At 34.1% G+C, this 27,958-nt stretch overlaps 1 protein-coding gene and 1 long non-coding RNA gene across 8 annotated transcripts in view; one reads left to right on the forward strand and one right to left on the reverse strand.

Moving 5' to 3' along the window:
• Nucleotides 1-27,958, reverse strand: part of LOC100748868 (collagen alpha-1(XVIII) chain) — a 348,873-nt gene that overhangs the window by 264,671 nt on the left and 56,244 nt on the right. For all 7 annotated transcript variants that reach the window (XM_033321578.1, XM_033321575.1, XM_012387843.3 and 4 more), the window contains 2 exons: nt 4,706-4,971; nt 3,589-3,864 (listed from right to left, as the gene is read on the reverse strand). In XM_033321578.1, the coding sequence (XP_033177469.1) occupies nt 3,589-3,864; nt 4,706-4,971 (542 nt within the window). The remainder of the gene's footprint in view (nt 1-3,588; nt 3,865-4,705; nt 4,972-27,958) is intronic.
• Nucleotides 485-27,920, forward strand: LOC112213101. The gene is made up of 3 exons (XR_002946979.2): nt 485-700; nt 22,007-22,014; nt 27,908-27,920. It is a non-coding gene; the product is annotated as an uncharacterized LOC112213101 (long non-coding RNA).

The raw sequence follows: 27,958 nt of genomic DNA on the forward strand, positions 1-27,958 counted from the left end.
TCAACCGGCTAAACTTAATCAAAGTGTATTCGATTTCACTAATTCAATCTGAGCTATTGCTGATCTACGTGGGTCGTTCAGAAAGTACAGAAGCCATATAAAACGATGAAATCTACTTACAAAAGGTTATCTAGCTTTATTCGTGTATTGGCGTAAGTTATGCAAAACTTTGTGTTTAAATATTTCAAATATTGTCTGTAAAAATTCTTCCAAAAGAAATTCACCACCGATTTACAGCAGTTAACGGTAATAGAGTTACGGATGAATTATTAGTAAGTCTGTGAATGCGGGATTTAATAAGAACAAAGAAACTGTACGTTATCGTAAGCATTCAGGCTGCTCGTCTCTCATTACAAAGGGGCTCAAGGACGTATTTGCGATCTCATTGCAAATGATATTCATTACCTTCTTTTTTTTTTTTTTGCAAAAACTTAAAGAGTTTTTCAGTCGATAATGTTTCACAAGAAACGACGATTTAAAGAATTGAGTAAGACGATGGTTATGTGAACTGACGACGGAAGCATATGACAAAAACGTACAAAAAGCTCGTATAACGTTACGATAAGTGTTCAAATAGGGCTGGTGGTTGTATTGAAATATAACTTAGTATATGTACTAAAATTACCAATAAAGAAAACTTTTCAAGATGCATTTGTATCGTTGTTATTTCAAAACGGATATTACTTTCTGAACGATTCTCGTATGTATAATACATTTTCAACAAAAACCGCTACTTCTAGCTTCGAAAATACCATGCTAGACAGCTGTTTGCTTTACGTATTGTGTAAAATTGACAGCATCGTAACAATGGAAATGTTATAGGTCTAATTAGTGAAGTCTCACGTCTAAAAACTAATTTTAAACAAAGCAAACAGTCTCTATTTGAAATATACCATAGTTGGTTTAATAGATTTCGATTTTCTTATTACGATACCTATGTTACTTCCATTTATTTACTATTTATTACTTATTATAATTATATTTATTTCATTAATATCTACTCGTCGAAAACAGGATTAAAAACGATATAACAAGCAGATTTCACAAAGGTCGATAATTCCTTTTGTTCACTTTGTCCAGATTAATGCCGAAATACTGTTGACAACAGGAGAGCACAATGATAATTGCGAGCAAATCGTGAGAAATATTTATCTGATACGAGAATATCGTTATTAACGATATTTTGGAATATTCACCGGTGATCTCGCTTTTGTTTCGCATTATTCTTTTCCCATCTCATTATTTCACTTTATACGCCGTATTTTTTCTCCCTTTACCACCCTAATAATTTTTATAGCCAGTTAATGGTATTTTCATCATACTTCGCGGTGAAATGCCCAGAGTATTTTTATTCTTGCAATGAGAATACCGTAGATTAATCGCTTTTGGCTGATACTCGACCGTTCTACATACAGAGTGCTTCATAATTGATGAAACCTGGATCAAAGCTAAATCGCCAATACCGAAAGACAATGAGAAAAAATTTCTATAAATAAAACATCAATACGATGCGTCCGTAGTTTAGAATTATAATCGGTGTTCTCTGAAATCTTTTCTGAAATTTAATCTAATGCATTCTGTTTCACATTTTATACAACTTCATAAATTGTTACATTAAAAGGTATTCTTTCATTCGGCAATTTCAACTTTAAATACGAAACAACGTATGATTCTATATATGTATGCATTTGAAAATGATAGTAGCTATTTGTGAATATTTATGCAAGTTTATTAATGTATTACTAATATGAATTACATATATATATATATACATACGTTTGTTCCGTCGTATATTTCCAGTTGAATCTCTTCGAAATAAAAATTATACACAGATACTAGAAATGTTGATAAAAATGATTTAACACGAGAGAAACACCGTCGGTATAATATTTCATATTGAGCAGAATTGAAATTCGAAAAATAAAAAGAAAAATTATGAAAAATAGAAAAACGAACAGTAGTAATTTTGCCGATAAATCGGAGCGTATTAATCGTAACGGTATAATTTCCCTTCGCCGAGTAGTGCGTTGCTATATAATTATAACGAAATGTTGCAACGCGCCAGATTGCAACAATTATCGTCAGTGGCTAATTAACAAAGAACCAAAGTAAATCATTGTCTCTGCACGCTATCGTTATGGGGCGCGTACACGGCATACGGAAAATCGGAGTGCATCGGTATGGAAGCTAATTATCGTTAAGCGACGACTTGAAATGGCAACCAGAAAATCGATGTACCGAACGGTACGGTCTTAAAATTACAAATAACTATATCCGATTGCCAAGCGAAATTATAATAAATGTGCTTAAGTTATTGTTCGTGGCGATAATCGCTGAATACTTCTATTGCGTGAAATTTTACCAGAGTAACTATAGTGATTATTCCACGCACTTAACATTTAATCGAGTCGTGTGATTATAATTTATTCTACGATTATCAGGAATAGTACAATCCGTTGAATTTCGAAAAGCTTACGGAAAGATTTTGCAACGTTCTATAATTTTCAAAGAGTTTTACGAAAAGTACCTTTAGTTAAGTAGTTTAAAGAACCAAGTCAATTCTAATATACCATGAAAGCTCTTTGAAAAAATAACGACTGTGGCGAATCCTTTAAAGAGATAGTATACAGGATTTCGATACTGCGTTTTCCAATTTCCACCTTTTCCTAAGTCTTTTTCTTTTCCACGACACGACATTATTTCAATAAGATTGTTTCCCTTTTTCTACTTCGTCGAACTTTTTGTTCGACTAACTTGATATTAAATTTTTACTCCGAAATATGACTCTAACTATGTACATAACTATATATCGAGAGATTTTCTACTCACGGTTCTGTGACCATTGCGTTTCGAGGTTAATCCGTAATCGTTGGCAACTCTGTTTGACTCGACGAGACCCGAGAGACAAGTTTTAATACTTACTTAAGAACGGAACGACTCTGAACGCTTCAACCGATCATTTTCGTCTTTTCACAAACTAAAAGGGGAAGCTACATGCTTCTTTGAACACGTTTCCTTTAATAAAGTTGCTATTTTCAGGAAATACCTCTCAAACGAACTATTTCGTAGTGAGACGTGATACGCAGGATAGTTGAAAAAGCAAAGTTGAATCTGTTTTCTCGATCGTAACGTTTCAATTTTAAGAAGATTGCTCGTGCATAACGATAAATAAATAAAAATAATCGACACGCTGATATTTATGAAATTTGTGTTTTAAAATTAATGTCTCTGAATCAAGGTATCACAGATTAATTTACAATTGAAAATTTTCTAAAAATATCCTACGATATTTTAATTTTGAAATTGTTATTTTTGAATATCGTTATGTAGGTTGTTAATGACATATGTCACTTTTTTACAATAGATATCACAATGAATCTCGAACTTGTTTAGTTTCTAGGAAAGTAAAATTTATAGTCGGTTTAATCGATGCCAGTCCAATTTACTCGATTCGGTCATAAACCAGTAACCAGAAATTACAGTTTCGTTATCGAAAATCAAAACAGATCCAACCTAGTTCAGCGCCGTTCCAATGACTACATCAATTTCAACAGCAATACTAGATGATAAAATCCTTTATGTACTTACATCGTATTTTTCCTGAATATGAGGCCCAGCTTGAGCGATGTACAACGTGCTGGCTGTGTCGAACATCAACTCCAGAGGAATCCTCGTTACTCGTTGCTTGGCCATTTCGTGACAGTTTAGATATAAGGTGACATCAGTCGTCGATACTCTGATTACGATCTTTGACCATTTCTTTGTCAACTTCGGCACCGTGAATTTCGCCACCTCTTCCGAATGCGAATGCAAATCAGAATTGGTGTAGACCAGTGAGACATTCTGGTTTGTTCCTGGACCATCCTATAAAAGAGAGAATTTTATATTTAATATTAAAGATAATAAAATTTCCTTTAGATCGGTTTGAATCGGGAGAAAATGCCAAGAGATTCGAAAGTCGAAGCGTTTTCGCGCGGTCTCAACCCGTCGCTATCGATTCTCATGGGGATCGTACTCTCTTTCGAAACGTCGAAAGCAACGGAGAGCTGCTTTCGCTGCGGAACACGTAGAAGCGGTATTACCCGTGGAAACGGTGCCGCAGGAAACGTGAAAGATCTCAAAGAAACTTGAAGACCCGGCAAGCTACAACAACGGCCTCAAAGATATTGAGAAACATGAGGAAATGCCCTCCATACACCGACGAGGAGCGTCGACTTAAAAGTCTATCGCGCCACCGCAGTCGGTTCCTTCTAAATCGACCGATTGTACTTGGAAATTTTTGCCTATTTTCCGATTTCTTTCATATTCAGACCCGAATCGTTTGTGTTTCATTTCACAGTTTTATGAAAGGTAATGCGATGAAAGCAGACGAGTGAGACTGCGAACCCTGTCTTATCAGAAATCTTTCAAGTTTTGCGCTCGCCATCCATTGTTTGAAATATATTATCGTTGTTATAGGAATGAAGATACGACAGTGTGATTGTTCATTAACATTTTTAACTAAAATAGAAAAATTTTAAATAGAAATATTTTTGAATTTGTGTATTATTTGGTTACAAAAACATTTTATGTTGGTTGTATGGTAAGAATGGAAGATAACGTAAAGCGTCTAATGAAATAGAATAAAATCGCTTCGATACTATATTTCTATTGTTCTTTACAGGTTCCTTACACATCCCTTGTATGTATAAATTGATGTACTTACGGATATCCGGATGCCTAATTGCACAACAGTTTCGAAAGGATTTAGGACGGCGAAGAGATAACTGGTTCTAAATGACGTCGGCTTAAAAGTTGCCACCAAAGTGAACTCTGCTGGCAATTTTTCCGGCAAATATAATCGATACGGCTGTTTAACTTCGGAGCCAGGTCGGAAGCCAAAACTTGGAAATCCGTCGAGACCATCGTCGATGTACAAATTATTGTCGTCTGTTAATGCCACGGAAGCTTGAAGTAAATCATATTCCAGCTCTGAAACAAAAGGGTATGAAGAAAAACAGTTAGAAGGCTTTTTTCTTCAGAAAATATGGATTACAACTCTTTGACAAAAATTGTATATAATATTTCATGGCCGCAAAGAGAAGTTTTAATCTCAATGAGACATAAACATTTAGATTTCGTACATATCGAACTAAAAACGTAAAGTTATGTTACATCCTTTAAAATAAATAAATTGATTTTCAATCATTTATAGGCCTCTATCTGTTAGCTAATATTTGATGAACATTTATTATGTAAAATCCGGACTTGAATTTAATATTAAAAGTCCCGTTAATATTAAAAGTCATATTAAAGAGTAATAAATAGAATTATTCAGGAATTGTGATTATTAATACGTATACCTATAGCGTAACAAAATGCGAGGACAGAACCAGATATATGACTAACACAGGTTGATCGATCAAGGACTCTACGGTTCTTTCATTTTTATTTAATCCAAGTCAGAGGCAAATAAGCTAACTCTCATACAAGCGTACCCGCGCATCTCGTTTTCCCTTATTTCTATTTGCCAACCTGTTCCACAAAATTGCAAACTCCCTTAAGTAAAAGAGAGCAAAAGATTCAGGACTTGGAGCTTCAAAGTATATAAAACTCCTCCCGTTAAGACGATTTTAGATCAACATCATGAAAGTGGACAAGTACTTGAGAAGGGGAAAAAAGAACGACGAGGATCTCAAACATAATTAGAAATCCTTTCCTCGGAACTTTTTTAAGAATAATTCACAATCCATTATATCATTCTAGCAAATTTATGATTTTCGCTACTTTTTCAAATATCAGCGATCAACTGACATCGAACAATTCTCGATAAAAAGAAAATATCAAATATCATGAGATAACGATAGATACTATCGTTGTATAAATATACAATCACTAAAATAAAAACTTTAACGATTCATGCGATTTCTGGTGCGAAAATCGACAGAAACGAAGTGTAATTATCGTGAAAATTGGAATTTTTACATAATTTCATTACGCTGATCCTTTCAGTGATCAAAATTTCACTGCAAATTCCTTTCGAATCCCTCGATGCTTCCAATAAAGCCCCAGAACTCTGGCAAAATTCACGAGCTCTATTTTCGGGGAATAACAGGGAAAATAAACGAAAATCCATTCAACATTCCTACGTCGAAAAAATAACCGAATTTCCCGCCTCGAGATTAAATGATAATCCAGAGGGATTGTTATTTACACAGGGAAATACTTGACCGGCGTTGTTATAATGCATCCCCGGTATTATGTGGCAGGCGTCTAATTTGCACCTCTCGTTTCATGCAAATTGTTTAAACGCAGTTCGAACAACATATCGGGTTCTTGTAATATCACGGTGAACCACGGATATTATTTAAACGCGACTGTTACGCGAACTGCTCGATTCCCTACGAGACTATGGTTAATTAACGACACGCTGTTGAAAACGAGGCGAGTCGCGGCAGAGGGGGGGGGGGGCGAAAAATGCGAACCGACGAAAAGTAGTTCAAACTCGAAGCGAGAGAACTTTAATTAATTCGGTGCGTGGAGACTTGGGGCAGCCGTCTTCACGGGATTAGTGAACGAAATCTTGATAAAGCCACCAGGCGTATACGATTCGGGCTACGAGAAAGTCCTGAAAGGTTAACGCCCTTGAACATCTTGTTTGGTCGAACTGATTGGAATTATTAAGCAGTTTAAATTGGACAGGTCTCCAGACGTAGTTAAAGTTCGCGGCAGCGAGTTACCTTTTTTGAAATTGGAATTGGTTGTGAAGTTCCTCGATCCTTGGAAGAACGAGAAAAGTAAAAAAGTCCTTGAGGGTATTTGTTATGAATATCGTAATTCCTTTACATGGATATTATTTTAATTTACTTAATAAGTATTTTTTACATCGATAGGTAATGGTAAAAATGTGAAATCCATCAATAATAGTTTCAACCAATCAATTCTAGAAATAACTAAATATACAAATTTTACGAACAATTTGTTTTACAGTTTAACGGGCAGTTGTTTCAGCCATTCGTAGTTTTCGTTGATAATCCATTCCTATTTCTAGAATTGGCTAGTCGATACTACCGTTAACAATACAATTTCAATGAAACTAGTATCGACTTGAAAAATAAAACCGAAAATAAAACTGGAAATTTTGCCAAACATTAAATAAAAGATGAGTTGATCTTCGAACAAGATAAAAAGAGGGGAATATTTTTAATGTTATCAAGAACTCACGAGAAGCAGAAATCGATAAATTTGATTATACAGAAGTTATGGTAATATTTAAATTACTACGTTACACGAATAAGTTTTAATGTATAAATGCAACTTGCGAATTCAAATGGTTTTATACTAAATTCAAATGGTATTACACATATCTATGCTTTCCAAACTCAATAAAATTATGCATATGAATTATATTGGCTAAATTCATATTATATTGGTTTTATACGCTTTAAACTAGACTTCCAAGTGATTATGATCATACTTTTTTAATACATTACAGCCCCATTTCGCGCGCCATGCGTCATATAGATTCGCCAGACTCGATATACTGCGGTTACCCCAGCTGAAAGCTTGCTTCGATAATCGATATTTATTGCCGAAATATAAGTCCGTAAATCGCATTAAAAATTGTATGCCTAGCATTGTTCCGCTTGGAAAACTAACACGACTTTTCTTCCCACGCGTGAACCTTTTTAAACATTATACGTTTAATGTAGATGTAGATATATATTTATACACCTGCTATTGTATCTTACGCTAAATAAATATAGCTATATTTCATGATTATTTTAAATTACATATCATCAAAGAATAAGTCAATAAATAGCTGTAGCACATTTTCTATTTTCTAATAAAATTCCTCTCAAAAATATTCCAAGACAGTTTTAAAACAAATCTCGTAACACAATATCGTATGAAAGAAGAATCGTTATGAAATCTTAAATAAATGCTCAATTTCTTGCCAGCTATTCCTACGCTGGTCTGTTAGCCTGATACAAGCGGAGCAATCTTTAGATGTGTTTTCCGATGCATCTTTCGCTTTATCTTGCCCAAACAGGAGGTCTAGAAGCTATCGAGAGGCAGCTAGCTGTACAATACTTCGAATTCTAAATGTTCGATTCTGCTTTCTTAAAGCTTTCCCGCCGATAGGAACACGTTGCAAGATTCGAGGAAGTTCGAGGGCGAAGATTTCAATGCTTGACGGATTCGATCACAGAATATACGTCTATGGAGACTTCAACGAACGCATAAGACATGATCGGTGGAAACCTTCCAAACGCGTATATTCTCCTAATACGCAACTACGTTTTGCGCAGACATTACAACAAAATACACGTCGCGAAGAGAATTAATGACATCAATCACGTGATAAAATATTTAACACAAGCTCGTATGGATTAATAAAACACACTGTAGCGTTATTTTTAAATGATAATCTTGTAAGAATCTAACAGACTAAGGAATCTCTAAGTATGTATTCTTTACTTCAAGATCTTCCATGAATAATTATTTCTGTGAGAATAAAAAATACATGTAACAAAGAAATATTTCACTGCGTGATTTCATATTAAATTTGTACGACGAGCAAAATAATTTGATATCTATGCAATTTTGTCATGATCTGTTTTCTTACGAAATTTTCCTCTTGCATCATCTGTAGAAACTAAGCGGTACAATAGATATGTATAAGAACATTGTCGGGGCGGTGCTGAGAGAATGTAAAGCAAGAAGTATTTCCTCGTTTAATGAAGATTGCAATCAACTTAATGTAATGGCAAGAACGAAGGCTACAAAAGTAACAATTCTCCAATTATAATCTTCTTATGCTGTAACTCTTAATTACGCATAAAAATTCTTATTCTTAAAATTCTGTAACTAATAACGATACGATCTAACAAGTTAAACAACTTTTATATTGTACCTTCCATAAAAGCTAACATCGTAGAAAAATACTAAATCAATGTCTATCATATGACATAAAAGTAGGACCAACTATAAAGTTGAGAATGAAACATGGAAACCGTTTTCATCGTGAAAAATGAAATGAAATAAGATTCCAGATACAGCTCACACGCGAGTAAATAACTCGATTGATGTGATTCCATCAAACTGTCAAAAGGCACCTCGAAAATACATTTTATGAAAGAATTACGTAAGGCGGCAGGAATGTATGAAAAACGTCATTGTTCCTATTCGAGTAAAAGAGAAGGATATTTCGCTCAAAACCAATCTTTCGCTTAAGATCTCTCCCGCGAGATGATACAGTCCTGAATTCATCGAAAACCTCTTCTGTATTTATAGGAATCCGCGAAGCGAATTCCATCGATCGTTACGAAGAAATTCGTTTGTTACGATCAGCAAATTCAACTGTCTTTCGGTCTTTATAGTTTCATAAATGCAAAATCAAGAGTAGATGATGCTGGCTGAACATATAGAATGTTCCTTCGGATAGAGTTCCGAGAAGAATAACAAAAATTGTGAATCTCAGATTAGAAATTGTGTATGTTAAAAAGATAATGTATATTTTTAATTGAATTACGATATTTGCAAGTTTTAGTATATAAGAAAAAGTAGAAAATAAAATTATAAACTTCTGATTTAGAAATTTCTTTTATAGTGAAATTTTCCTTAATAAATGAAGATAAACAAAGTAGTTTGACACTGTGCGATTTGATGGAAATGTGAGAAACTGTAAAATCGTAAAGCCATAGCAATTACTAAAGTTGTAACAGTAGATGATAATAATATCGCAAGCTACTTCGAAATTTTATGGAACCATAAAAATAAAGTTTGTTTTAAAATTTTTAAAAGTTCGAAGATTACAACGAGTGGAATTAACGTAGATCACGTTAATTTGATTCACGAGCTAACACTATTTTATTTCAAAAATTCCAAAATTGACAACAAGAATCTACTTAATCTAATCTAAACCTACTTCTTAAACAAATCTATTGCGCTAAACACTATTATTTAAACTAAATACATACGCTAAACATTTAGATAATTAACGTAACTTGTACAAGAAATTTTCACTAACCTCCTCTCGCCATTACACCTTTTAATTCATTAAAGGACTTACGGTAAGCTCTCACGATCTCCTAAAACACGAAGTACAAAAAAAACGCCAAAAGAAAACTACCAACAACTTCCCTAGACAAGAGTTTCCAACTAACAAAACAAGGAATAGAGGGGAAAAAAGAAGGAAGATGGTGTAATACAATAACGATCAGTGTCAGATAAGGCGATCTCGAGATGGACCGAAAGTTCAGCGTTATCCTGTCGCGAGAAGTTCTCAAAGCTTGCCCTCTCGCGGGACCAAGTTTCCTCGAGGAAAGTCGAGGCCACTTCGGAATTTTCACGAGGACCGATCTTCTACAAGCGTCTTCTTACGTATCCGTTTCACGCCCGTTTTAATTCGATTCTTGCTGCACCAGCGATCGACAGAGAAGTAAAACGACCACTTCGGTTAGAACCCAAGGCAAACGTTTACCTCCACTTTCGCGGCTATAGATTCGCATAGTTTCCATCGTCATTTTCGTTCTCTGCTCGTGCTACGTTCGATTAAAAACTGCCGGCCAATTCCATGGAGATGATCGGGGTCGAGTTCGACGCGTTCACGCGCGCGCCCCAATGGATTGACACGGATGATTCGCGAGAGGAATTCGCGTCCGAACGATCAATTTCTCCCGTGAGCAAACTGCCAATACGAATCGATAGTCGGGGAACAATGCATACGAAATCACCGATTGATCCTAAACCGTGCTTCGCGGCTAATGAAGATAAATGGAGCATCCGGTTTTAACGCGATCTCACCCTTCGCACGGTTTTGCAAATTTACATTCGACCAACTGGTAAATAGGAAAGACTGGATTGTTTTTAAAGAGGTGTCTCTCGCGTGTTTGAATATCATCATATTGAATACGATATTGTGAGAATTAATTACAAGCCGGAAGATAATAATAATGTTGAAATAAAATTTTGTTAGGACGTTGTTAGGTATTAAATATCGCGAGATAATATTTTGATGCGTTTATGTGAAGGGTGATTTTGGGGCTCTGGTGAATGTTACATGGCAACAATGGGTTCATTAAACCACCGGATATAGCTGTTCATATTCTGGAAAGCAGAATTTTTATTCAGAGTCGTGCGCCGTAAAGGCAGCCAAATTAGCAAGTTTTCCGTTCCTTTGTTTTTGAAATATGTGCAAAGCCTTTGTGAAAAATACACAAAACTTCTGTGTGAATTAGTTGACGAATTACTTTCATACAGAGAGTAAATTCTACCACGTACACTTTGAAGCCAATGATAGCCCTAAGTTAAATATTTCTAAAAAGATGTATTATTTCTATATTTTGCCTATGCTTATGAAACTCAAGCTTGCTTAATGTCAAATAGTATTCGCAGTAATTAAATACTTCAGTATAAAATATTATCAAACTAAAACCGGTAACAAAATCCCACAGAAATAATTTTTCAAAAAAACAAAAAAACATTACGTTCCAAATATAACGAAAAATGTACCGCGTGTGTAGTATTCAAATATGAAAGTCGTAAAAGTTTATAACTGAGGCGAAAAAACAAAAACAGGGAAAGGTAAAAAATTCAAGCTTGCCGTCGAACGTCAAGTGCTGGCTTGCGATTTTTTAATGCGCACACAAATATTGCGCTGTAAAGCATTATCGATCTGATAAACGCATCACGTCAATTGAAAGGACAATTTCTACGCAAAACTAGTTACATAGTAAATCATAAAAAAGAGGAGAAAACAGAAAATGTAGATAAAATTTTATCGAACGAGCAACGGTATGACCGGAATCGAAAGTGTGACATAAAATCAAACATCAGCAACAAGGGTAAAAGAAACAGAGGAACTATGTTCCATAAATGATACCCGAGAAATTTTGCAATTATCTTTGACAAAGGATATCAGGTTCTCCTATCGGAAAAGCTATCACAGCGTGTAGAAATGCAATAAAATATCGATCTTCTGTTCCCACTTTTAACATGCGCTACCAGATAACCGTAAGATTCCTCGAGCTGTAGAAAATTTAGAAATCCTATCGTCGATGCTTTCAACATACGTAAAAGTATCCGGACATCTTTGCGAGCAGTTTCAACCAATTCGCTGTGGATACTTATGGTTAACGTAAGCGCTGAATACGTGGCTGAAAATATGACTAGTGAAACCCGTGAACCGAAGCTGTATACTTCAAACTACAAGTTTCAAGATATCCGTTGATACTTAATGGAAATATGTCTTTCGTTGTTTTTAATACCTACTTGTAGTTTCTAATAATTATTAGCCAGTTTTATGAATTAGAATAAACACGTAAGATTAAAATAATATACACTTTATGTGTATGTACACTTTATGCCAATACTCCTCAAGAGGTTAATAATGAAAAATTGAAAAAAAATATCCTGTAAGGATTTCAAGGAACTTTTATAACTATATATGGTGAAAATATTTTCAAAAAAGGAAATAATGAAATTATCTGATAATTTTTAAAAAGACGTTTAAAGAAACAAATTTAATTATATATATTTATATATTATATATAGTATAATATAATTATATATATATATAATTTTATAAGATATTTTCTTAATTTTTCTTAAATTTTGCTATGAACACTTTGATCGAAGGAAAAACATTTTCCATTAAGATCTTGATATATTCCCACGCCACATCGTTGCAACTTGGTGTTCTATTAACTCAACAAGGAACGGTACAGTTAATTATTTTCACCGATAAAAAGCGTCGCCAACATATGCGACATCTTTTTGGTTTTGCACTCATTTCCGAGAGGATCGGTGCAACAGACGTGGCAACACGTGTACCGTCACGTTTTTACTCAGACCTCGGGACAACGTGTGTTTCAGAATGTCCCTAGCATTCGATAATTACGAGGTAAACTTCTTGTTACTCATTTAGCTGCGGCTTTACATGCGTTCCGTTCCATCGTGTTAACACGTCGACTAACGAGCGAAGAACTGCTTGTATTCCGCTCATGAAATCGCGATAAAACCAGCCATTGTCGAATAAGTGTTACATGTGCATTTTAATCCTCCATTGGGTGCTGAGATTTGTTAAACAGTGATTTTATGTAAACTTTGTCTCCTAAAAAAGTTTTTTTGAATATTTTTTTTAAATACTTACTGGATAATGATATATTTATTTGTCACATTTTGCTCATGACAATATCATACGAATGGAAAGATTTATTAAAACGGCAGCTGAAGAAATACTGAAACAAATATTTCAAAAACTAACTGAGAAAAATGTTACTTAAAGCAAAGAAATCTTAAATAAGATAAGTAATTTATTTTTTCTAAAAATAATTTAATAGATAACCTGATAATTCTGTTCCATAAAACAATAAATATACTGCATATACATATATGTGTATATACTTATATCTAATTTCTACATTACTTACTGATTGTGTATCATATTATGAAGAAAAGTTTTACATTACTTAAGAAATTTAAAACGTTTTAAGTAAAAATGAACTCTATAGCTGCAACAACTTAATTTCTCTTCGTATAATTAAACTAAAAATTATAAGAATAATTAACCTCAATAACAAAAACGCTAATGAAAGCACATTCTAAAAAGAAATGCCATAAGAACATTAACCTACTAAAATGGTAACGAAATTACCATTTAGAACGATTTTCCACTTCTTTTTCACATTTATCTCTTCCAAAATTAAGAAAATAAAAAAATTACGCAGTGATGCTTGAACAGAGTGCGACACAGTCTTGGCAAGCATGCAAAAGGCAACAATGAAATTAAATTGTAGGTTTATCCGATAAATTCGTTAGAGAACTACTTACTATTAAGTGACGCGAAACTTCGATGAGTCGAGATCGTAGAATGCTTTGATCTGCCGAAATTCTGTTGAAAATTCCTTTACTTTTCCTTGAAATTTCGCTTGTAAATAACGCGCGCGCTTTTATTCGACATCTTTTTTTACAAACTCTCGTGGTTCAACCTTTTCCCGTTAGATGGCGCCAGTCTGATCAACGATCAGTTGACTGACTCGTTACAGTCACTGCCTACTTTATTCCCTAGCACATAATTCTAAATTAACATTTCATTCAACTATTTTCTTTTTTCATTCAACTGTTTGAACAAACTTTTTAAATTAAAATTTAAATTAAATTAAAAAGCGTGATCAATCGTTTTAAAGACAAAAAATTACGTTGTTTATAAATTTACTTAATTTACATAGAACTTTGTGTAAAATTTTGGAACGTTCAAACGTACATTGGAAAAATGATTTTTTAACCAAATAGTCAAATACACACTAAATTTCATTTAAAACTCCAATTTTCTTCTTTGCTCACCGAGTTCTCTCTTATTTTTCCGTTGTATTCTTGTTAACAACTTGCGATCAATCAAACATTCTTTATGGTTCAGCGGTTTCCGATCTCCAACTGATTTGTAGAAATAAAAGAGGAAAGACAAGAGCATTCCGAATAGACAAAGAAAAGTTACGAAATGGATTTCCGAGGCAAGGTAATACGAATGACTGATGATCCTCATTCGCCTTCCTCGAGAGTTAAATCGTGGGGCATTTCGCTTTTCCAAATTCTCATCAGCAATATTGTGGAGAAGAAAATTTGGTAAGACTGTTTATAACGGGTCATTATGTTCCAAATATTGAGAGTGGGATGAGAAAAAAATATTTGTAGCGAAGATTTGAATATATCCTGAGAATATTTACATACAATTTGTCTGATGTATTTAAAAAACATTGAAAAGTAGAATACTATCTTACAGAACATAATAATATATTATTTTGTTATTCAAACTTATCAGCAGAAAAAATGTCTAAACAAGATTAAGTATAATTTTTGTCATTTTTTACTTTATAATCCTGAAGAACTCGCAGAAAGCTTTCTCGTAGAGGTAACTCAGAAAACTCTCTTTCCACAATTTTTCTCATCGTATTTGAGACCAAATGGTGAAATTTGAATAATTTTGAATTGTAATATTCGAACAATATCAAACATTTATTGTATGAATTTATTATTTGTATGAATGATTCAATTAACCAGATTAGAATTAAAATAAAGTTGTTTACCTGCAACTCGATGAACTTTCGTCGCTTTGCAACGCGCGATAGCGACAAGACAAATCGAAGGAAACGACCCAGCAACTCTCTTGCTCTCTGTCTGTCTTGTGGAAACCAGCGCATCCAGACGTCGAACAAGTTTTATTTGTCGAGCAAGTTAGGCTAATTGTTCGCCAAGGCTGCGCGAAACGATGAGCCCGCGTTAATTGGCGAGTCAGCGGCGATTTAACGCGCCCTGAAATCAAAGCTCATGCGGGCTTACGGCGGATTCTACAAAGCGCTTTGTTTCACAACGAACATCGGCGACAGCGGACCAAGTTAATGGTTCAAGTAAATTGGGAAGCGAAATTGCAGTCCGCAATGCTGGGCCATCCTTACTAACTTGATTATAAAGGAATGGAGATGTTTGTGCAAATCCAATAGCAATCGACAGCGATCACTTATTATAGTCGATCTTTAAGAGTATATTGTAACTATTATACAAAACTTTTCGTGATTTGTCTCATCGATTACGAGAGCTTATTAATATAATGAATAATCGACTGTCTAAATATAACAATTTTGTAAGCTTACGCGAAATGTATCTCTGCAATGAATATTTTGTATCTATTTGTACCAGTTCTATGTGCATTTTTGCATCAAGTTTTAAATATTAATTTATATTAATTTTCAAATAAAATAAGTTAAGAAAAACATGACGTAGGTGTGGCAGTAATTTACAGTTTTAAATCTATTGTAAAATAAATTGTATTTTTACGGAGGCTTTGCGGCAGTACAGTAATATTTTTAAATGTATCGTATTGCACGAGTTCATGTGAAATAGACCAAACTATTAAACACAAAGAGAATACAGAAAAAAAAGATGGAACGTGCTCGGAGGTAAATTTGTAGAACTTATTTTTGTAACGTGTCTTGCCTAGAATTTCGAGGTATTGCCTCGCAGAAAATATATCGCAGAAATAAAAACAATGAACTGGCAATCGTTTTGGGATACTAAAAACGCAATCAGAGCTCCAGGAAAATCGGCTTCGAAGGAGAATTTATTGCATCCTTTAAATCATCGCTTCCCTTGGAAATGCATTTTTCAATATTCTCCTCGCGTAATGCGTCAGGAGTACGTGTGTATTTTGAAATTATATTCGAAATAGGTCGGGATTATTAATACTTTATCTACCATATTTGTATTGAAAGATAACAATATCTTGTAAACACTTCATCATTGACTTTTCTCTCCCCCACGCGCATTTTTTTTTATCGATTATTATTAGAAGAAATTATCATAAGTTAGAAATCATTTCTTTAAATTAGAAGTAACAAATTCAACTTTACCTTCGTAACAGACTAGACATTTTCATTTTACTAAATTAGAGACAAATTTTTCAAATTCGTTCGCAGTTGCAATGTGACATTTTGCGTAATAGATTCATTTCGAGTAAAAAATTTCACGTTTTTAAAACAGCACTGCACATTTTTCCCGTAATGTTGGCATTTTAAGTAAAATGATTTCATATTTCATAAGGATTACACTGTTTCATCCCTGACATTCCCTCGTTGCATTTTTACCCTGTCAGTTGTCCTGCATCAATATCTGTCATAAATATTTGTTTTCTGATGTGTGTGCATTGTCACGATATATCGAGTCCATCTACGGAAAGCAGCTGCTCATGAATCATACGCCGAAAAAATGTGGAAAAATGTTACGTATATCGTATCGTACTTCGACTGCTTTAAATCACACACATGTCTATTTAATACATGAAGATTATTAACGAAGGTGTCAAAATAACTAAAGAAGTATAAAAGCCTAATAACATTTCTCTCCTGTAAACATCCTGTCACATTTTAACTCACGATATTTATAATCTCTAAGCAGTAATTATTCCACTCTTAATTATTTTATTCCTCGATCATTCAACATGAGGGTGACCTCTATGCTTGCTTCGTCAGCGATATTCCTTACGGCGAATCGAATCTAATTCCCAGTAAAAAATTGTTTTTTGACATTAGGTATCGTCGAGGTGAAAGAAAGAATTTCGGAAATCTGATTAAATAGAGCGTGGCAAAATGTTATATGAAAGGGATCGATAGATTCTCGCAATTATTTGCCGCGAGATGTTCAGCCATTGTTCGAGGCCGGCTTCGACAACGAACGATACAGGCCGTCTTTGGCTGGTGCGCGATGATAAATGGCTCTAGAGAAAAGAATGGTGTTCGTGGCAAGAGGAGATCTCCAAGCCACGAATCGGGTTCTCAGGGACTATCGAAAGACTAGGGGAAACCACGATAAAAGAAAAACGTCATCGAGTGTTGATATAATTCATTAATCAAGTCCTGATTAATTTTCAATTTCGTGAAAGAAGCATTTCCTTTATGGACGTGGCAAAAATTACTCGACTTGAAACTATGATTGATTTCTGATCGAGCTTCGATTAAGTAATAAGATTAATGGATTAGATGAAACTGAAAATTGAATTCGCAATTTGTAGTTTCTAGAAATTCAAATTCTATGTATGAGTAAAATGGTATTCATTTAGCATCGTGTAATCTTGATCACTCCTCAACTATAGAAACTATGTGAGAATAGAAGTGGTTTCTTCTCCCCTTTAAGTACAAGGTATCGGAGAGTAAAACTACTTGCAGAGGATTTAAGCAAATAGTATCTTATTCTGCTTTATTTAAGAAAGAACAGAAACTCTATCCACACAAAATATTTCTTTGCGAAAAACTCAAGGTACGTATCTACATTTTGCGACATGTCTACCAATTACATTATACCTATTTTAATTTTCATAGTTACACTAATCTATACAAATATTTCACTTATAAGAAAGACCAACATCCCACTAATTTTAATAACTCTATAATTCGTTTTAATTATTCTACGGGTCGTTTACTAATTTTTATTTCATCACTTGTTAACCCTATCGAGTACCATTAATTTGACATACCAATTTTCCGGCCAACCTTTCAATAAAAGTATCCGCAAAAATTGAAGAACTTTCCTGGAACGTTAAGTGGAATTTCTCCTTGATCATCGAAGTGAGGACAGTTAGCGAGCGTAAAAGAGTCACAGTTTCCTCTTTCCGAGCTCTTTTTCCCACCTGGTGCTTCCGATGGCCCGATTCCGGGTCTAAACGAGAAGAAAACGTAGTTGATTCCATCCCTTTCTCTCCTTGCCTCTTGTTCGCCGTCCAACTTAGAAACCAAAGAACAGATTTAATCAGAAAACTTGAAACGAGAGGACAGTTTCTTCTCTGTTCGATCCTCTGGTCGCTGCCCTTCCTTCTCTTTGTCCTCTACGCCTTTCCATTCTTAACTTTCCATTGTTTAACTTCCGTCAAAATGACTTGTCACGTTTTTCGTTCCTCGAAATTGTTCGAAATCGAAGAAAATTCGCGGCGAGATTACGTTATCGCGTTTGAAACGATTGTTCGGTTCTTATTCGTTCTACGCGTCGTTTCAACCTGAATACAATCGAGAAACTGTCGTGGACACGAAACGAATCGTTTATTGTTTCACTGACGTTTGTCCGTCTCTTCGATGCTCTATTCTGTCGCTCAGATTTTTATTTTTAGAATTAACAAAAAAATACGATAGGACTAGAATATTCCTGAATTTTTAGAAACTTTATAAGGAAATTAATTTCGCTACGTTCTTGGAATTTTGAAATCCTAATTTCGTTGCCACGTCAACAAAGAGCCTTAAAACCTTAAAAAACCTTAAATCCTTTAATGAATATATTAGCATGAAGTTGCAAGAAGAAATTATGCATACCAGCATTCTTCTAAATATTTCTTGAATCTAAGAAACTTTGCCAACGATTGAAGGGCAGGGTTAACTTCGAACGATCTAACAAATTTATTAGGACGATATAACGAATTTTTATTTCACCATAATTCAATAAAGAAGAATGAAATTAATAATTCCAAATGTAGTTTATTTTCTAAATTTCGTAACATCCTGTAAGAATTTAGTCCAATCTGTTACAACACCGAATTCGTAGTTAAGAAACCGATACGTATTCCTCAATTAAATGGAAATGTCTTTAAATAAGCAACTATCAAAGAAAAGCCACATAGAAATTAGTAGAAATCATAGCTATATCTCGAACATGGAATAACTTATACAAACGCGAAAGGAAGAGTAAGATTGGCAGACTTTCATCGGCCCATAAAATCCGTCGTCCTCGCGATTCGAATGAATACATCTCGTATCGTCTGAAAATTTGTTACACCCTCGAGAAACGTTATCTCGGTTATGCCTCCTCCCTACCATTCGTACTGCAATACGTTTCAGAAGCAAACCAAATATGACAGTCTGGCTCATCTCCAAGCTCCCTCGTAAATCAACCGTTCTCAAAGGAACGAGAGAGCATACAAGTTCTCTGAGGTAGAGGGAAGAACAGAAGGAAAGGATGAGAAGCGAAAAGAAAGATACCCCAACGAGTCAAAGGTGAGATATCCCTCGTATATTTTTCGTTTCGAAACATTATTTACTCCGATGGAATATGAACGTATCGCGTGCCATATGTTGCGCATTGTTGAAATGCTTTCTGGAAGGTCACTTCATGAACGAGATGAAAAGCCGAGCCGCGGTGATCAAAAAAATGTTGGCACTGGAATTTTGTTTTATGCTTCTTCATTACCTTCGCGCAATTTTGTAAATAAAATTCAAAACATTTTTGTGTTGGACACAGTCTCACGACATTCCTTCAAACTTCTAACAGAACCATCGAAGTTTATTCAACTCGTAGCATTAACTTTCACATACCTTCATGCAGAAAATGTCGTACAACGTTTTTCAACAGAAAAAATGCAATTTCGTGGAATTAAAAAAAATTATATTGTATATCAACGTGCAAGTATGAAACATAAAAGTTAAGTACTTCGATTCTTTCTTTTTTAAATACTCGTTTCTATGACACTTTCAAGAAACAAACGAGAAATATTTGACTCGTGCATATGTATCAAAAAAAAAAAGAATGAACTTTTATGAAAGTAACTTTTAAATTATCTCGCCGAAACAATCCACATATTGTAGCACAATACGATACATTCAAATTCTTCCAAAATATAAAAATACCATATGAATGAAAATGAAAATGGTAATAACGAAACCTGACCCAAAATATACGAAGACAATAAATTAAAACTAAGACAACTACCCCTTTCCTCAAAAAAATAAACAGAATAAAATAACCAATGTATTTGTTTGGAACGTGAAACATTTTGGTTCTTTGTGATGTTGACGGTAATGATTCGTCGTCGTTAAAGAAAATGAAGCACTTAAGAGGTACATAAGAAGCGGTAAGGGTGCGAGTGCATGAAGGGCGTTAATTGGATTCAACTCCGCTCTCCTAATTTACCCTCTACCGGGGGCGAGTATTTTGAAACAAGAAGCAAACACTTGGAAACCACGGCGTGTTCGGACAATTCTGTTGGAATTGTTGAAAATTATAAGGAGTGTTCGCCTCGCGCGTCCGAGCGAAACTGTGAAACCAGAAAATTCTTCCCAGTCTTTTTCCTTCACCGACAATCTTGATTTAAGGAAAGAACATCTAATGTGAACTGTCTGTCCCGAGAACTGCAAACTTTTTGCGAGAAAACGAAATCACAGTAATTTCCAGCTGCAACCCCGATTACGCCGCTCGAATTCTCGCGTTCTATTAACAACTTTCTTAAGTCACTATTATGTGAAAATTGTTGCATTTGGAAGATTAATAGAGAATGATTATAAGAATTTAATAATAATGAATTATATAAATCCAAGACAAAAATTTGGCTGCAGAAATACTCATAAATGCAGCGTTATTAAACAGAAAAGAATTCTTTTAGCGCGACTTTCAGGACTACGAATAAATTGCAAAATGAAACAGTTAATGTTAGTTCTTAACTTCTTTTCCCAGCTAATGGCTAAATGCATTTATGGACAATTTAAATACGTAGAAATATACAGGTTAAAGGTAAAATATCTCTTATACCATTTAGATTTATTTAATAATAGCAGATATCATTATTTAGCTTTCGCTTTTCTAATTCCACACTTGTTTAACTCATGGCGAGGTTGTATGTTTATCAAATACTAATAAAAGTTCTAATAAAAAAAAGAGTGTTTCATGAATGAAAAAATCATGAGTAATTTATACGAGATAATTATAGATGACAGTGGATTTTCGAAACTTGTTAAGGAACGCTTTATCCCTCTTTTTTATTTTTTGATTTTTATAAAATAGCAAGTGACAAGGTGTGGTCAGTACTCCTTCTCTTTGTTTGCGAGGCTAATCGACTTGAGTGCACCAAGAGCTGTTTGAAGTTAGTTTAACGCAATTATTTGGTGACTTGGTGTACGCAGATTCTCGTGGAAGGTTGCGTTAATTCGGTAAAAGAAGTGATAAATTTTCAAGTTATGGTTCACTTTGGGAAATTAAATAAACTAGCAAGTTCATAATTTTATATGAAGATAAAACTTGGCGAGAAAAATTCGAATTAACGAGCAAGCAATGCAGCTCTATTTTCATGTTGCAGTCGCGAAAAGGAAATTAATAAATCGTACAAACATTTTTCTTGTTTTCACGTGAAATTAAATTCTTTAAATTGTGAAACATAGATCATACATCGCTTAAGACCATGTCTACATAAAACCTTGCATAAGCGTAATTGACGCGATTTACATAGAAATACATTATGTATACGTATGAGAGAAGTTATTTATTCATTTTCCAAAGAGTAAAAATGTTGCGATAAAAGGAAACTTTAATTAGGTCTAAAAACTTAAATAAATACCATTTTAAGATATCGCTTGAATCGATTAACAGCTCGTTCATTAATGTATCAACGTTTACGGATAAGTAAAACGTGCATTTCTTCAGCGTTTGAAAACAACGAGGAAATTAGCTACAAGCCTATTAGGTAACGCTTGCCATCTCACTCTGTGAGAGAAGGAAAGAGAAAACAGAGTCCTCGTTAATTAACATCTTTCGTGAAGCTTGTTTGTTCATAATATTTTATGAACGCGTAAAAGCTTTCATAAGAAAATCAAAAGTACACAATGCTGTATTTAGCTTTATAGTGTGTCTTTACTTGTCTACAAACGCTATTAATGTACAACATTATTAATAGTATCTTCAAAGCGGTACGAGTCTGTGCTACAAATATTATTTAATTTATAAATATTACTGTAAATATTACTTGACGTTACTTCGTTATCATTACTACGTTCATTATTACGTTAGATATTACAGCATAAAGATATACATAATTCATAAACTATCGGATTAACAAGCTGCAAATGGGCCTTAAAAACCAGTTAATAGAAAATGTCGAAGGCAACTCGAATCGCGAGACTCAGTTTCAGAGACGTCGACCCTTGAAATCTCCCAACAAAGACGTGACTTTCGAGGCACACGACCATTTAAGTGTTAACATGAATCAAACAAAGTTCCACTCGTATATGAGAGAAAAGAAAACTCTCTCGAATCGTGTCGAGTCTAACTGAAGCAAAACTCTGATCAAACAGTACCGATTCTTAATTCATGCAAAAAGACAGGATGACCGTTCTGTAGAATTAAATTCCTGTCGGACTGTGTTTGCAGTGTGCGTGCCAGGGCAGGGCCGTAGGGCATCCTGCATGAACCCTCGGCCCTCTAGGACAGGAAGTACCGAGTGGCATACAAAAGGTGCAGGTAAGAGTCATATTGTTTATTACAGGTTGCCTGCAGGCAAGTCTGAGTGGTAGTCTCGACGTGTACTCCTCGTATTGTCTTGCAGGGCAGCCTCGAGACATCCGGGGTGCCCTCATATTTCAGACTCGTCATTCTCGAGCATCTCTCCCGAGAAAACGTACGCCTTCGTGATCATTTCTTTCCTTCCGTCTTTTTACCTTCTTCTTCTTCGTGTCGCATTTACTTTACGTTTCAAAGGGTATCGAAAATGTACATGGCGAACATAAAAATCATACGTATCAAAAAATATTTGTCTCTCGACCTTTTCGTAAAATTTCGAACTTTCGAGATCATAATTGTTATTCGCGAAAAAAAGATTAGAAGCTTTATGCTACGAAATAGATGACAAATATCACAGTCTTTCGTCTGTCCTTTTGTAAAATTTCAATTTTCAATAGCTTATTACCCTTGAAATTAAGTTTCTCATTAAATGAACTTAAATAGGACTTGTAGATGCTTATCAAATTGGGTAATGACATCGATTAAAGGCTTAGATCGGTATGCTAAATGTCGAAACGATATCTCAATAGCTTTTTATTACAGTGTCTCTTTACAGAGATAATGGAACATGAAAATGCAGGAAAGAAATTTTCATGTAGAATTGATTAAGCGCGAAGATTTCCTATGCACATTGTTAGAAAATAATTTGACGCTGCGCATAGAAGAGAATACGCTTGTTATCGAATAAGTAAATCCATTGGAATAGATACTTAAACTCCTGTCACAGGACTCGATAATTACTCCGGCTAAACTGCGACGAACAGGTCAGGTCAGTGTGAGGTGATACGAAGTAATTTGTGAAACTTTAGTCGAGTTAGTAAGAGGTGAGGAAATAGGAAGGTAATGGAGAACATAGTACAGCCTTGCTCTAACTTCTCCGTGTAATTTCAAAGGCTTAACACCGAGTCGATGTCGTCGACTTCTATTCCGCTCGCTACCCACCCTCTATTGTGCTTCCTGTTCGAATTTTCGCCAATGTAACATGGCAAAATGATCCTGTCACTCGAGCTCAGAGTTTTTCGAAAATGTCACCCCACTTTTCTTAAATAATTTTTATCTTCTTGTCTTTCGACGTTCAACGTCGTCGAATTATCGACAGACAGGAGCGTCTTTGCTTTCTCGCCTCTTAGTATAATAAAGATGTATGTAACGACACGTGAAAAATTTTCATTGTCGATACTTCACGATAGTAGAGTTCAGCATTTGAAATTTAAAGCGAATTGAATAGCGTGAAAGTTAGGATAATATTGGATTTTAGAAATTTGTAATTTAAACAAAAAAGATTGGTGTTTAGGCTGTAAAATTTTATGCAAATTTATATTTTTATGAACGTAATTAAGGAAATAAGGAAACGCTTATGACGAGTATTCTACTATATATTTTAGATATTTCTGTGTATTATGTGGGTGTTTTATATATTACATGCATTCTCTGCATTTTTACATGTTTAAATTTCGCATAAATGTATAAGAATCCGCTGTCTTGTTATGTTAAACGATTAGTTAAATCTCGAATAATATATTACTTACGAAATTGATAAATGTTTTTTATTTTAAACATAACGACTTCCATATTAACAAATGTAATATCAAATTAATTGAATTATCATTCGAACGTGCGATTAACGTAATGTAGTGCATTACCATAATCAGTATGCCATTATTAAATTATTGTAATATCACTCTGATCATGCACATCATTAAAATTCATATTTTAACCTCATGTAAAACATTGATTTTCATATTGTTTCATAAATATAATATTAAAATTTGAACTAATGATATTTTCAGTTTATTAACTTCGAATGTATCATGCGAACAAAAATTTATTAAAATTTTCTTGCACATGTACGAACTTTGATGCTCTGCGATGTTGAAACTTGCATTTTAAACTCTGTTACTAGATTCCAATTTCATCAGGGGCCAAAAATATCATACGGCATATTTCTCTCGTTTATTAAATTTCTAAAAGTTTGATTTCTCTTTCACATAAACTCAATCGCGTTTTCTTGTATTCAATGATATCAATTCTAACAAATAATAATGATTATACTAAGGATTTTTGAGGGAAAATTATGGGAAGAATTATGGAAAATTTGGAGGCATAAAAATGCACAGAATCTACGCAATATCCACAAATATATAAAATACCCGACCTGTCACAATACTTAATAAGCAAACCAGTTCTTCATCCAGATGCAATGTTTTTAATTCACAATCTAGCAATGATGATAGTCTTGGACAAACTTTGGTTGAAACAAAGATAAAACATAAGAATGAAATAATTCTAAGGAAAATCATTTGCCTACTTAAATAATCTAACGCGACACTATCTCAAGACAACATCTACATATACCATATAAATATTTATAAAATAAATTAAGTTATTAAATGAATCAAAATAAATTCAAATAAAAACAGAGCATAGTTTTAGACACAATCGAAACCTTTTATTAAATTCATGAAAAAAGCGATGCAATTGCTTTCTAATCAAATTATAATTTATACCATGACAACGAGGAAATCATCCTCTTTAAAATATTTTTTGTTTCATATCGACTCGATTTTTCGTTCCGAATATAGTGTTGTTTGAAGTACAACGTAATTTTCAACATTTTGCTACGACTTTCTCTCTCTAGAAATAGGATCTCTCACTCGTGCCGTTACACTGACCTGCCCCACGCTAGACACGCGTGTGTGGTCAGCGACGAACGCAGGAGTCATAGCCTTTTGTTTTTTACTGTTACTATTATTCGCGACGTGCATATTTTCCTGGAAAAAATTGTAGGTCACGACGTTTCCTACAATTTTAGCCGTCATTCAGTATCCCTACCTTATGTTTCAATTGCGTATCCTTTCAATGATTTATCATTGACGAATTATCGTATCGACATGAGACAGAGTGCGTTTTAAAGAGCACATTTCGCTCTATATACTGAGTGGTATTTTGTTTAAAATTTGACAATCCTTTCTTCTGCATTTCGTATTTAAAGTTGAAATTACTTGTACATACTACACATTTTGTGAATGATCCTTGACTGCAGGTCATCACTTTTGCCAAATTTTATATTTTGTATATTTTATTATTTATTGTATATATATGTAAATTGTATATTTTGTATTGTATATTTTATATTTTACAAGTTTATGAATATCGTAGCATGTTGATTAATTTATAATAGTTTAATGCGAAATTAAACAGTGTGAAACATAGTAATACAGAGACGAGTAGATAACACAAATTTTGTCATAAAATTCTCCGGACAAGTATTTGGAAATATATACGAACGGAAAATATTTTCACAAGTAAAAACACTTCAAGTCCTCCAATTCCTTCCTCGTCGTGTATTTAATTTTGTATCACGAACAGGATGGTTCGTGACGAAGGAGATATGAGAATTCGGTGTAACGACCATCCTGGAATGGGAACCGAAGTGACGAGAATTCTATTCGACGATAGTCGAGAAAGGGTTTGAAGGATTACGTCTTCTTCGAGGGGTCGCAACAATGCCGACTCCTCGATGCCAAATATTAACCGAGAACGGAGGGAGCGACACCAAAGGATTCACAGATCCGTAAAAATGATCCTTCTTCCTCTCTGTTGCGTGTCGGAAGAATTTTAATTTGACCCTTTTGAGACGTGTCAAGCTGGATCGAATAAAGGGAAAAGTATTTTCAAATAAATAAACAACGCTGTGATAGGAATTTTCTCCATCATTTTGTTATTATATGAAAATGATTTAATAACGATATATACAAGGAACATACTTACATATATATAAAAAAAAGACGAAACAAAGATCGTAAACAAATAAAGAAAGATTAAAATATGTAACGATATTTAGATATATTGAAAATGAGAAAACGTAAATTTCGTTCCTTTCGGCCAATAAACTGAGCTAGAATCCTACAGTTCCAGTAGACGAAAGACCATCCAGTGGTCCGTCAGAAAGTTGGTGGAGATTAAAATAGTTTTACCTTCATTCATCGAGATCGAAACCGTCATATGGTTCGGCAAATCGTATTTCCTGTGCGAGCTTCGCATAATTTACAAACCACCGATCGTCGGACGCCATCCAATATCGGAATTGGATTTAACTGCTTCTGAGTTTCAGGCAACCGCTCAGTGGAAGACTATTATGCACCCACATCGGCCATTGAATATCGACACGTTACATTTCACAATTTTCTAATAAATGCGACCCGAAAGATCTCTTAGTAAAACCACCAACAAATCATTGATATACATTCGATTTTCTAAAGAAATATTTCTATTAAAAAAAAAGTTTTTTCCTTTTTATCAAATGATACGCAAAAACATTCAAAGAATATAGCGCAATCGTATTTGGAGAAATTATAACTTATAAAAATTGTATTAAATTTATATAGAAGAAATAAAACCTATACTGTAATCTGAATAATTAATAATTTTAACAATCGATAAAAGTATATTAATCGAATACGTCAAACTTTCTAAACTAAAATCAAGCTTATAATTTCGGAGATCGAAATAAAATTTGTTAAGTTTGTTTTCTTATAAATAGGCAAAAGATTGTAATATTCAAAGTTGTTTGGATTTTTGTCTTCAGAATATTTCCAATATATCTTCAAGTGCAAGACATTCGATGTAATACTCGTTCTTTTCAACAAAATGAACATTTATAATAAAATTTCAAGTATTTCATGCACGATACGGAAGAAACATAATAATAGAATTAGTCAATAATCGATCAACTTCCAACTAGCATTTAGCAATACCGAAATTCAGTTAACAGGTGTTCATACGACACGGTATTCGAATAATTGGATTTCTACTATACGCAGTGTGCAATGCAATAGAAATGGCGCAAAGTCCTCTACACCGTTATAAGGTAATAACGCCGATAAATTTTCAGCAACATGGTAATTCTGACTTTAATCAAACTGCACTTTACTCGGTAATCCTGATTAAACTCAATATTGCCGATATCTACCGTTACAGAAACAATAAATACACGTATAATATTGGACCCATCGAATTTGTGTTCACGCGATTTCCAGCCACGATTTTCAACAATGATTTCGTCTCGATTGGTTGAATTAACCATGTTCCTCGCTATATTGTTTTCAATAAATATCCACCATTCAAGTTATTTCAATACATACAACAATTACATGATATCATCGAATTTTAAGTTTAA

This window comes from Bombus impatiens, unplaced genomic scaffold (assembly GCF_000188095.3).
Source record: "Bombus impatiens unplaced genomic scaffold, BIMP_2.2 scf_0033, whole genome shotgun sequence".
In the NCBI taxonomy this organism is placed as follows: Eukaryota; Metazoa; Arthropoda; class Insecta; order Hymenoptera; family Apidae; genus Bombus; species Bombus impatiens.